At 40.5% G+C, this 13,225-nt stretch overlaps 1 protein-coding gene across 1 annotated transcript in view; it reads right to left on the bottom strand.

The window, feature by feature from the left end:
• CCDC62 (coiled-coil domain containing 62) overlaps nt 1-12,506 on the bottom strand; it is a 48,459-nt gene extending 35,953 nt beyond the window's left edge. The window contains exons 1-4 of the mRNA XM_008577702.1: nt 12,328-12,506; nt 6,859-7,025; nt 4,013-4,114; nt 2,085-2,256 (exon numbers count right to left, since the gene is read on the bottom strand). Coding sequence (XP_008575924.1) covers nt 2,085-2,256; nt 4,013-4,114; nt 6,859-7,025; nt 12,328-12,418 — 532 coding nt within the window. The 5' untranslated portion in view covers nt 12,419-12,506. The remainder of the gene's footprint in view (nt 1-2,084; nt 2,257-4,012; nt 4,115-6,858; nt 7,026-12,327) is intronic.
• Nucleotides 12,507-13,225: the final 719 nt, after the last annotated feature.

The raw sequence follows: 13,225 nt of genomic DNA on the forward strand, positions 1-13,225 counted from the left end.
TGAGCTGGACTGTTCCTATTGGCTAAGAAGGAAGGGGAGGGAAGCGAGTGGGGTTTGAGCTGAGCTGGGACTTTTCTATAGATGGAGAAATTCACGCGCACGGGAAGGGGATGTGGTGGTGAAGAAGAGGGAGGGATTTTTTTTATGATTCTCGAAAACGTGCTGTTCTAGGGACCTGAAACTCTCTGCAGCCATTTTGGGTGTTCCTCCTATCCGCCGGCCACCGTCTTAGACATTGGCTAAAACATAATTGCCTAACACATTCAATAAACATAATACCTACAATGTATCCCAGTGCTGTGCTATTAACCATAGATTGGAAAAGAGAAGACAGAGTCTGTCCCTGCTGCCAAGGGACTTTTAATATGATTATAGTTTTAACTAAAGCTACAAGTGGACAAAAGACCTATGTTTTTCCATAGGTCAGGGCATCATAAGGACAAGATTTTATTTTATTTTATTTATTTATTTTTTTAAAAAGATGACCGGTAAGGGGATCTTAACCCTTGACTTGGTGTTGTCAGCACCACGCTCTCCCAAGTGAGCTAACTGGCCATCCCTATATGGGATCCGAACCCGGGGCCTTGGTGTTATCAGCACCACACTCTCCCGAGTGAGCCACAGGCCGGCCCTAAGGACAATAAAAGAAATGTAAAAGGTCTTCGTTTACTTCAGGAACATGCAGGAAGCCTCTCCGCATTACTCTCTTGCTTGAATACATCCAGGAAGAATAACTCACTGCCTCCTGAGGCATTCCACTCTCAACAGAGGTAAGAATAACTTCCCCAGGCTATGGTTGTGTCAGTGCTTCTAAGATAGCCTGTTGCACAATGGGAGGCAGTCCTCCTGTCTAATGCAATGACCATTTATAAAATGTGACACTATGAGTGCAGATTTAAGACTAAAATGATAGCACCTCAGCCCAACAGTTTACTTTGTCCCCACAGTGGAGAAAGGCCAAAGAAAGGTAGGCCTACCTCCACACCCTTTGTAGATAAATTAAATTTTACATCATCACCTATATCCATACTCAAATATACAGCACTCACTTATTTGGTATACCTTGCCTTCATTTCATTATAAAAGTTCAAGAGTTATATTATGCAGAAAGATGCAAATCATGGAGCTACTGTTAGAACGAAAATAAAAAAGAAGAACCCAAAGGGAGTTTGCAAAAATAAAACATCCACCAAAAAGCCATTCTGGTAGACTGCATTGTTAATGGCAATTCCTCATCTCTCCCTGCATGTGGTCTTGTGATTCCTCCCACAAAGAAGCGAGAGGCTGGCTGGAGAGCATGGTGCTGATAACACCGAGGCCAAGGGTTCAGATCCCCTTACCAGCCAGCTGCCAAAAAAAAAAGAAAGAAAAAAAACCCACAAAAAAACAAAAAAGCAAGCAGAGTATGCTTCCCCACTGCTTGACCTTGGGTTCAGTCACAGAGTAGGGCAGAAGTGACAGTGTGCCAGGTGAAAAAAAACCCACAAAAAAACAAAAAAGCAAGCAGAGTATGTTTCCCCACTGCTTGACCTTGGGTTCAGTCACAGAGTAGGGCAGAAGTGACAGTGTGCCAGGTCCACGCCTAAATCTTGAGAGTCCTCACATGCTTCTGCTTGTTCTCTCTTATGCTCTTCCCTCACTGTGGGAAGAAACACTCAGGCTAGCCCACTGGCGAGGAAAAGATGTGACACATGAAGCAGAGTTGCCCCAGATGAGCAGCTCCACTGGGCCCAACTGAGACCGGCCATTTGGCCTCCAGATGCCTGCATCTAATAAACACTTATGACTGCACGCCACTGAGATACTGCTGCTGTTGGTTACGAAGCATATACTAGCAAATAGCTAACTGATACAGCCACCTAAATTAAAGCAGGATTATTTTTTAAATATGATGCATTATGAAGTTTTCCCTGTTTTTATTTTGTAACACAAAAATTGCCACATAATTCTATATAAATGAAATGCACATTTCATGTTAGGATCTAAGGTCAGGAATGGACCTAATCTCAAGCATAAGATTAAGTAAATCCAAATGAAATATATTCTCAAGATATTACTATTTTAAATGTATGTCTCTTCCTTACCTTTTAGTTTATTGACTTCAATCTTAAGTGCCTTCAATTTCTGCTTATAATCTTGCTTTTCTTTCACAATACAAGTCTCCGCCATCTTAGCATCACGTAAAGCATGCTCTAACAGTTTAAATTTACCTGAACAGTCTGCAATGTGATTGACTGCCTCAATAATATCTTTGTCCTAAAAACCAAATTTGAAAACTGTTATACTCGATTTTTAAATTCCACCTATTCAATAAAATTACACTTTTTAAGATCTCATTGTATACCAGGTTTTACTTTAAGTACTTTTCATGTATTAACTCATTTAATCTTCACAGTAACTCTATGAGGTAGGTAATATTGTTATCACCAAATGACAGATGAGTCAACAGACACAGAAAGGTTACGTTACTTGCCCATAGTTACACACTACTAATGGAGCCACCATTTGAACCCAGCTGGCCAGTCTCAGCAACCATGTGCTGTCACTATATCTTACTATCTCTTGAAAAGTTTAAAACCAGGCAATTCAATTATCTAAGAAACTGTAATAACAATAGGAGGGTTAGCAGCTCTTAGACAGGGAGATCATCTCTAGATTACAGAAAAATCCCGTGGGCCTGCCATTTCCTCCCTTCTTTCAGCTTGCTAAAATGATAGACTTTGAGACCTTATCCCAAACCTAACCAAATTAGAATTTCTTATTGTTCAGGTTGTTTTAATTGCCAAAAAGGTATCTGCTTGTTGAAAACCACTTCAAATAATACCTAAAAGTCTAAAAATAAGTAAAAGTTCTCTCTCTTCCCTACTTACCTGGAATAACTATTATTAACAGGTTTGACCCCCGCTTCAGCATAAGCATTTCCGCTATAGCACCACATAGGCGTTCTTGAAAAACCTCATAGTCTGCACTTCTCACACTCGGAGGGCTTATGGAAATAAGATTGGGGCAGACTGTTCAAAAACCAATGGAACTTTGTGACCAGACCAGCAGCAAAAAATAACAGTCTTAATAAGTACACAAACACAGTGAAGTCAATGCAGTAGAGAAGCATTGCAGTCAATCGCTGTCAGCCTTAAACCTGGGGCTCCTATTTCCTCCTTTGATGTAGGTCCTGGAGGGCATTTGATTCTAATAGAGACCATTTTCACAAAAATTAAAATTCTAATTCTGTGAGTACAGCCTTTTAACTAATCCACTGTTTTAATGTGGGGGAAATGCCTTTGCAGCATCTTCACTTGTACTCACAACTTTGCCAGAGAATTTGCTATGATGGAAACCACAGTGTTTGTTGAAACCACTGTACTGGCCGCTATCTGACTAAAGATAATTCTGTAGATTTTAATATTTTCTCTTTAATTTTAAGAAAGCTGCCCCCAGTCACTTTAAAACATTAATGTGTTCGTAAATATCACATATGATTAGCATGAGTGTCCCATTATAGCAACATCATTCCCTATTTACCAATTGTCAGAGAAATGTATTATAGCAGAAGAGATTGTATATCACTGTATATTGCATGCTAGTGACTATATCAACTGCTTGACTGCTAAGTTTTTCTCTTCATTTAAAAAAATTAGTAAGCAATCAGATTGCCAATAACTTTACAAGACCTAATACTGGATATCTGGGAAGAAAGCAAGTTAATTCAGGCATGTCGGGCCATGGAATGGGCCTCGAGAAGACCAGTAGCAGAGTCCTACCTCTTCTATTTATTTATTTATTTGTTTGTTTGTTTCATATGCTAATATGTAACCAACTGCCACCTCTCAACACCTTGGGAACACCATTTTAAACTTACTTCCCCCTAAAACTAGAATTTAAAAAAACAAGAGCGACATTGGTAGCCCCACATTTTGGGGTTGTTATGTGACTTAGGTAAGATAACGTATATGAATATATTTTATAAACTACAAAGTGCTTGGCAAAGGGAGGTATTATTATTTTTAATTACCTTTAGCTTTATCATTGTAGTGAGAGCCTGTTCTCGAGCTTGTAATTGTCCTACCTGAGCAGAAAGTTCCACTAATGTGTTGCTGAGATTTTCGTTTCTAGCCTACAAGGGAACAACACATAAAATACTAATTGAGTCATTTTAAACCTTTCATTACTATTACTAGCCACAATCTCTGCATTTCTCTATTTTGTTTTTTCTTTATTTAACTTTTTAAAGTAACAAACTGTCCTAAGTAAACAACTACCAAAATGGAATACAAATATCTATTTCTCCATTCACTCTAGCATCCTTTCAATATTTGTATTTGCCCTACTGAATTAGTGGTTATGTTTGTAAACATATCTCTTTCCTAATACCTTTTATGTATAATTTTAGGATGGGAAGAAAGAAGAAAATGAATGAATGAGAACTGGATTAGTAAGAGATTTTCTTTGCTGAAATAAAGAATCATTAGTGAATTCTATGCATTTTTTTTTTTAACTCTATGTTGAAAGAACTTCATACTGTGGTATTTCCACTCATCAGCTGTTTTTTTACTAAACCATAGCGCTATATCTGATATAATTATTGTGTACATGACATATCTACTAGCTGGAAAAAGAATAATCAGACTTTTTAAAAGATATATTCAGGAGGAAACTTCAATGCATATTAACTAAGTGAAGAAAGTCAATCTGAAAGGCCTACATACTGTATAATTCCAACTAGATGACGTTCTGGAAAAGGAAAAACTATGGAGACAGTAAAAAGATCAGTGTTACCAGGGGTGGGAGGCGAGAGAGAGGGACAAATAGGCAGAGTACAGAGGATTTTCAGGGCAGTGAAACTATTCTGTACATACTATAAGAGTAGATATATGTCGTTATACCTTTGTCAAAACCCCACAGAATATAAAACACAAAGAGTGAATGCTAACACAAACTGTGGGCTTTGGGTGATAATGATGTGTTCATGTAGATTAATCAATTCTAACAACTGTATTGCCGTGGTACAGAACGTTCACAGTGCGGGAGTTGTGCATGTGTGAAAACAGGGGGTATATGGGAACTCTGTACTTTCTGCTCAATTTTGCTGTGAACCTAAAGTGTTCTACTTTTTTTTTTTTTTTTTTTTTAGGGGTCTGGCGGGTTTGGGGATCCGAATTCTTTTTTTTTTTTTTTGTGTTTTGGGGGGGGGGGGGGTCGGGACCTTTTTTTTTTTTTTTTTAGGGGTCTGGCGGGTTTGGGGATCCGAATTCTTTTTTTTTTTTTTTGTGTTTTGGGGGGGGGGGGGGTCGGGACCTTTTTTTTTTTTTTTTTAGGGGTCTGGCGGGTTTGGGGATCCGAATTCTTTTTTTTTTTTTTTGTGTTTTGGGGGGGGGGGGGGTCGGGACCTTTTTTTTTTTTTTTTTAGGGGTCTGGCGGGTTTGGGGATCCGAATTCTTTTTTTTTTTTTTTGTGTTTTGGGGGGGGGGGGGGTCGGGACCTTTTTTTTTTTTTTTTTAGGGGTCTGGCGGGTTTGGGGATCCGAATTCTTTTTTTTTTTTTTTGTCTTTTTCCGTGTCCGGCAATGGATCGCAACCCTCAGTGTTGCCCCCGTACCGGACCAGGGACCGCCAACAGGATTGCAACCCTCGGCGTTGCTCCCGCGCCTCGCTCAGCCAGTGAGCGGGAACCGGTCTGTATGTGGGATCCGAACCCTCGGGCAGGAGCGCCGCCGCGCTTCCCAAGCGGCGCACTATCCAGTGCGCCACCGGGCCGGCCCGGGATCCAAACTCTTGACCTTGGTGTTATAACACCACGTTCTAACCAACTGAGCTAACCAGCCAGTGCCTAAATTGCTCTAAAAAATAAAGTTCATTATTAAAAAAGATATCTTCCGTTTTTCATACAACATATCAATAAAGTCTAGAATAGTTATTCTATCCAGACTAGTATTCTTTAAAAAAATAATAATAAATAAAATGAAATCTACATTCTTATTATGAACTATTAAGACTCATTAAATTACCAAGACCTATACTGAGAGGAAGGTTTCGGTAATGGGCCACAATAATCAACCACATTGTATATCAACAAAATAAAATTTAAAAAAAACAAAAACAAAAACCTATACTGAATATCATTATGAAACAAGAATATGAAGGATGTAACAAAAAGATAAGCTGGCTTTCTCCATGCCTCTCATAAAGCATGAGCTCAAAAAATATCTGATGACTGACCAGTTAGAACAGAAAACTGAAAAATAAGTCTTACAGATTTTAATTCCCAATACGCCACTAATATGGTGAAGATATTTATCATATCAGATAATACACTATCATTTAGAAAGCATAATTTGAGGGCCGAGCCCAAGGTGCACTCGGGAGAGTGCGGCGCTGGGAGCGCAGCAGCGCTCCCGCCGCGGGTTCGGATCCTATATAAGGATGACTGGTGCGCTCACTGCGCTCAGCCGGTCTCAAAAAGGACAAAAAAAAAAAAAAAAGAAAGAAAGCACAATTTGAAGCTACCAAAACTTGATGATACTCATCTCAGACTTTGAGAAAGGCTTTCTACAATAACCCATTGTTGATAAAATGGTAGATGCTACGAAACCAAATGACATAACTTAAAAAAGAGTTGCAATGAAGCTTCATCTAGAAGACATGACAGCACTGCATAGCTAACCAAAGCAGTTAGCTACAAAATTATGAGGAAAGGATGGATGCACATACTTTCATACACACACGCATGCATTTTTTTTTTCATTTCATTTCTTTCGTCTCTCATATGCATTTTTAATGGAAACATTTAAATCAGATCTTTAAATAACCAAAACAGAAACAGAATTTAGACTAGTGAAGCATCCCAAAAAATAAAACCAACCTCAAGGTCTTCAGAGAGGAGAGAAGAATGAGTTGCCTTTTGAGCCATTTCCTGAAGCTGTAATTGAGTCTTCTGAAGAGCTGTCTGGCATTCAATTTGATTGGATTCAAGAATTTTTACCTTCTTCGTGAGTGACCTGATTATTTCAGATCTTTTATGTAGTTCACCTGAGAGAAATTTCACCAAACTTATTTGTGGTCAGATCTGAAGCTTAAAATCCATTATTTTCAAAATCAATGGTTAAAAAGTAAAAATGTGCTAAAGATTTTTTAAAAAGATAATCTCTTTTAAAACTTTCTGTTGTGAAATGCACAATTCTGTCCCTCATCAAGAAATAGAACACTGTCAGCAACCCAGAAGCCCCCTGGATGTCACTTCCTGAACAATCTTTACAATTTCCACTTTCCCAGCTACCACACTGATCTTAGAGAAATCATTTGTTTGCTTTTATTATAGTTTTACTACCTATGACTGCATCCCTGAAAAATATAGTTTAATTTGAACCGTATATAGTGGAATTATATTCTACAAATTCTTTTTTTTGTCTTTTATCTTTTTCCGTGTCCGGCAACAGATCGCAACCCTCAGTGTTGCCCCCGTACCGGACCAGGGACCAGCAACGGGATTGCAACCCTCGGCGTCGGTCCCGCGCCTCACTCAGCCAGTGAGCAGGAACCGGTCTGCATGTGGGATCCGAACCCTCGGGTGGGAGCGCCACCACGCTTCCCAAGCGGCGCACTTATCCAGTGCGCCACCGGGCCGGCCCATATTCTACAAATTCTTATTTGCTTTTTTCGTTAAGATTTTGATTCTGAGATTCATCCATGTTGTTGTGTATAACTCGTGTGTACACTAACATTGCTACATAATATTTTATTAAACGATTACAACGAAATTTATTTATCCATTCTACTACTGACAGTCATTTGGATTGTTTTCATTTTGCGACTATTATAAACAATGCTACTCTGAATATTCTTTTACATGCATCTTTGATAGTTTGGATGTGTTGTCCCCGCCAAAACTCACATGGAAATTTGATCTCCAATGTGGCAGTGTTGGAAACTGATTGAGTCATGCGGGCAGATCCCTCATGAATGGATTAATGTTCTCCCTAGGTGGGGGGAATAATGAGTGAGATACCACTCTATTAGTTCCCAAGAGAGCTGGTTGTTTAAAAGATGCTGGCACCTCTTCTGTCTCTCTCTCTCTTGCTTCCTGTCACCATGTGATCTGCTTGTACCTGCTGGCTGCCTGCTGTTTTCCGCCATGAATAGAAGCAGCCTGAGGCCCATGCCAGATGCAGCTGTCCCAGAACTGTAAGCCAAATAAACCTCTACTCTTTATAAATTACCCAGTCTCAGGTATTCTGTTATAGACAACAGAAATAGACTAATACAATCTTGGTTCATATTTGTAAGAGTTTCTCTAGAGCCTTGCAACTCAAAATGTAGTCCTTGGACCAGCAGCTTGGCATCACCTAGGAACTTGTTGGAAACGCAGACTCTTGGGCCTCAGACCTATTATATCAGAGTCTACATTTTTAACAAGATCCTTAGGTGATTCATGTGCACATTAAAGGGTATGTGTTATTCCTAGAAGTGGAATTGCTGGGCCATAGGATACGTGTATCTTTAACTTTACGAGACATTATCAAATGATTTTCCAAAGTAGTGCCAGCTGATTCCTAGCAGCAGTGTATGAAGCCTTCCTTTGGCTCCACCTCTTTACCAACACCTGATCATTTTTGCCAGCCTGGTAAATGTAAAATGTTATCTCATTGTGGTTTTAATTTGCATTTCCCTAATTACTAATGAGAATGAGAATCTTTTTATATATTTATTGGCTATTCAATTTTCCTCCTTCCATGAAGTACTTATTTGAGTCTGCCTTATTTTAAAATCAGATACTGATGGCTATATATAATCTTCGTTATACACAGTATAACATATAGTTATATATATTAACTTTGTTCTTTAACATGTTTATATAAGTGATATAGGCTATTAAACTATGTTTAAAGAGCAACCATTTTAAACAATGTGTGTATATACATGTGTGGGTGTGGGTGTAGTCAGAGTAAAATCAGATTGTCATCAAAGAAATGGAAAAATGTTACATATTTAGATTGCCACATTTACAGAATCCTTCGTGTAATACAGTTAAAAAGAAGTGCTACATGGTTATCTTTCTATTAAACAGATCTAGTGTTTTCCCCTCTAATACATTCTACTGATAACCTAGTGTCAATGGAACATTCAGATTTAGGGCAGTACTTGAAGGGATGACAATTAAAATATGGTACAAAAGAAAATTTTTGCAAGCCATTGTTAAGACTTTGATAATTTTAAAAGATGATCATTTTAGGTACTTAAGATCAAGTTCAATACCAAAAATTTAAAATCTTTGAATCAATTCAAAAAGAAATGGCTAGTCACACTTCCAGTCAAGTTAGCAGAATAGACAGTCTCCAGCATCACTCTCTCCCAAAAATCAAGCAATTTTCAACTATAAAAAAGCAACGACAGCCCAGTTGGGGCCACTAGAGCTCAGGGGAAGAGCAGGAGAGACCTACGGACTGCATGAAGGTGGGAGAAGCAATGATAAGAGAAAGAAAAAACCACTCCAATCATTTCAAATCCTGGCCGTTTCCAGGCTGGAGATGCTAAGCACACGGAGCAGGAGCTGGCAAAAGCCGCAGCTGTGCCTTTCAGATGAAGTTGCTTGGAGGCGGCAGGGAAGAAGAGGACCTTTGTGGCCCCCAGGCCAGCGATACCACTAATAGGGTTCCCGTGGACCCACACAAGACGAAGGAGCCACTCAGAGGCTGGTGAGTCATCACAAGGGACTGGAGTACAGCCCATCCCATGGGAAATGTTTGGAGCACTGGCAGTGGGGGAAGATGGGTCCACTGGGGGAACACTGGGACACAGCAAGGACAGCTGATCTGCCCCCCAATCAGTGCAGGACCACTCAGAGGAGACTGGTCAGGAATATAGAATTGCATGGGGTGCAGTTTGATGAAAAGACTCAGGCCCAGACCAGTATTTCTAGACAACCCAGGTGCACCAGATTTCACTAGAACCAGAAGTACCTATAAAATCAACCATTAAGCATTTCTTTACAGAGCTGTGTCACACCATCCTTTGGGCCCTCTGCTGGAAAAGTAGAATCAAGTCTCAAATAGTGCCTTTTTAATTGTATCCTCTAGTATTATATATGTAGGACAGTACTGTACCATACCTCTGTGAGTGTAAAATATCTTGTACCTGCTTTATGATACGTAGTAGTGACTGTGCTTTATCAGAGCTGTTTTTAATGATGTTATTCTAGAATGTTTACTTTCCAGATGATGATTGAGAAGCTAATAATAAAAAAAAAATGGTGCCAGGTACCACAACAGTAATAGAACTTTGCTGTTCTTCTGGGGTTTTGTTTTTTACCTTTTTTTTTCCTTTTTTTTTTAATGGAGTTTGCTGGATGTCTCTAATTTTGTTCTGATGACTGCAGAACTTGGAAAAGCTGTTGCTGCTATTGATGCATAACATACTGCTATTATTGGTCTTTTTATACATATATACATATATATAATTTGAATTTTTGGAAACTTTAGTTGTGCTGTCAAATCTGGAAAAAGTATCCCAGTTTACCTTGTTGAGTTGGCATTGTACAGAAATTAATAGCCATATTGGTCTAGAAACATTAAACTTAATTTTTTTCCTTTGTACAGGGGTAACGCACTGTATTAAATACGTAAGGTCTTATCTACATGAGATTTATTACAGAAACTAATAAAGTATTCTCTAAATAAAATAAATAAATAAATAAAATCAACCGTTAAAACCTGAGCTGCACAAAAAGCCTTCCCTAAGGAATCAGCAGCAAAGCAGCAATTTAGCTCAACCACAGGGCTCAAGTACTGGTCCTCACAGGAAGTTCCCCAATTTTAGAAGTAAGCAAATTAGTTCCAGCACAGTTTGAATGGTGGCAACAGCAAATAATCCAACATAGAACTGAAAGAAAAAACAAAGTACCCACAACCAGAGACAAAATTTGATATTAACTAATAAAGGTCTCATTTCACTGAAGAACACCTATAACACTTAAAAGGACTGGAAATCCCTGGGCTACCAAACCAGAAAGAGGGGAGGGCCAGGGGCCTCAGCCATGCCCCCTGACAGCCACAACCAGTCCTGAGGGTGGGGGCCCCAGGCCTCGGCCACACACCCATAAGTGCAACCACCCCAGTGATGACCACTGAGCCACTGCAGGAAGCACCCTGGGCTCTCCTGAGCTGGGGTGGTGGGGGAACAAGGGCCTCAGCCACACCCCCACTCAACACCTGCAGCCAGCTCAGCGATGACCACCAAGCCACAACAAGAAGGGCCCTGGGTTTCTGAGCTGGGATCATGGGAAGCAAGGTCTTTTGCCACACCCCCCTGACATCTGAACTCAGCCTGGCAATGACTAAGCCACCACTTAGCCCCTCTGTCTCCCGTGTGGGAATGTGGGGGATACTACAGGCCTCAGTCCCACCCCTCCTCCTTCCTCCTTCTTCCATCCCATTTCCTTCCCCTTTACCCTCTCTCCCTCCCTCCCAACTGCTCTGCAAGAAGGACTGGAAATCCCTGGGCTACCAAACCAGAAAGAGGGGAGGGCCGGGGGCCTCAGCCATGCCCCCTGACAGCCACAACCAGTCCTGAGGGTGGGGGCCCCAGGCCTCGGCCACACACCCATAAGTGCAACCACCCCAGTGATGACCACTGAGCCACTGCAGGAAGCACCCTGGGCTCTCCTGAGCTGGGGTGGTGGGGGAACAAGGGCCTCAGCCACGCCCCCACTCAACACCTGCAGCCAGCTCAGTGATGACCACCAAGCCACAACAAGAAGGGCCCTGGGTTTCTGAGCTGGGATCATGGGAAGCAAGGTCTTTTGCCACACACCCCTGACATCTGAACTCAGCCTGGCAATGACTAAGCCACCACTTAGCCCCTCTGTCTCCCGTGTGGGAATGTGGGGGATACTACAGGCCTCAGTCCCACCCCTCCTCCTTCCTCCTTCTTCCATCCCATTTCCTTCCCCTTTACCCTCTCTCCCTCCCTCCCAACTGCTCTGCAACAAAATCATACAATGTAAAATAATATTAATTAAAAATAAATAAATAAATAAACGGCTAGTCATAGGGCACCTTTATCCATATTCTTGCTTAGAATTTCCTTCAGATTCACCCTCTGATGTGCTCCATGTGAAATGGAGCTCTTCCCAGCACCCTTTCTATATTTAAATACTTTGCGCAACTTTATTTGCTGTTCAGTGTGGCTGTTCATAAAATCCCCCTATCTTCAATGAGACTAAATTCCAGGACAGCAAGGATTGTGTTTTTTATTTCTTCTCAATCTTCCCCCTGAGCCCTTTCAATGTGCTGGCATACAGAAGTGCATAACACATGTTGTTCAATGTATTTCTGACCTTCTAATTTGCTGCAACGTTCTTCCAAAGTCAACACTTTCTGCCGATCCTCTTCCCATGAAAGAAGTTGTCTTTGATGCACTGCGACCATATCATTTAGTTCTTTATCACGATCTTTTAATTCTCCAATGAGCAGCTGCAGCTCCTTCCGTTGTTTCTCGATTGTGGAAATCTCAGCTTCTGACCCGATGTTCTAAACATAGAAAATGGTTTTACATCAAAATAAAACTAACCAATAAGGGCCGGCCTGTGGCTCACTTGGGAGAGTGTGGTGCTGATAACACCAAGGCCATGGTTTCGGATCCCATATAGGGATGGCCTGTTGGCTCTCATGGGAGAGCCTGGTGCTGACAACACCAAGTCAAGGGTTGAGATCCCCTTACCAGTCATCTTTTAAGAAAAAAATAAAAAATAAAAAAAACTAACCAATAACATAAATCTGCTAAAGTATATTTTCCAAATAATTAAATCTTCTTATGCTGCCAATTCTAAGTAGTTAAATTAAGTTTTACTCACCGTTACTAACATGGCATCAAATTATGCATTTTTTTCTTTTTTTGGTGGCTGGCCAGTCTGGGGATCTGAACCCTAGACGTTGGTGTTATAACACATGCTCTAACCAACTGAACTAACCAGCCAGCCCAAAATTATATATATTTAAAACAAGTTCAAACCTACCATGCACTCTGCCTCTCTATCAATCTTCTGTCATACCACACACACCATTCTTACAAAGTGGGACTGAATCAAAGGAAAAAAAGTGGGATTGTCACTAAAACCTCCACTAGCTAACCACAAATAAACTGACTTCTGCAAAAATCCTTTGCTGTCAGTTCTTTCCTTGTGCTGGTTGACAATATCATCCCCTACCTTGCCCCAGAAATTTTGGAATAACCAA

This window comes from Galeopterus variegatus, unplaced genomic scaffold (assembly GCF_000696425.1).
Source record: "Galeopterus variegatus unplaced genomic scaffold, G_variegatus-3.0.2 Scaffold1568, whole genome shotgun sequence".
Lineage (NCBI taxonomy): Eukaryota > Metazoa > Chordata > Mammalia > Dermoptera > Cynocephalidae > Galeopterus > Galeopterus variegatus.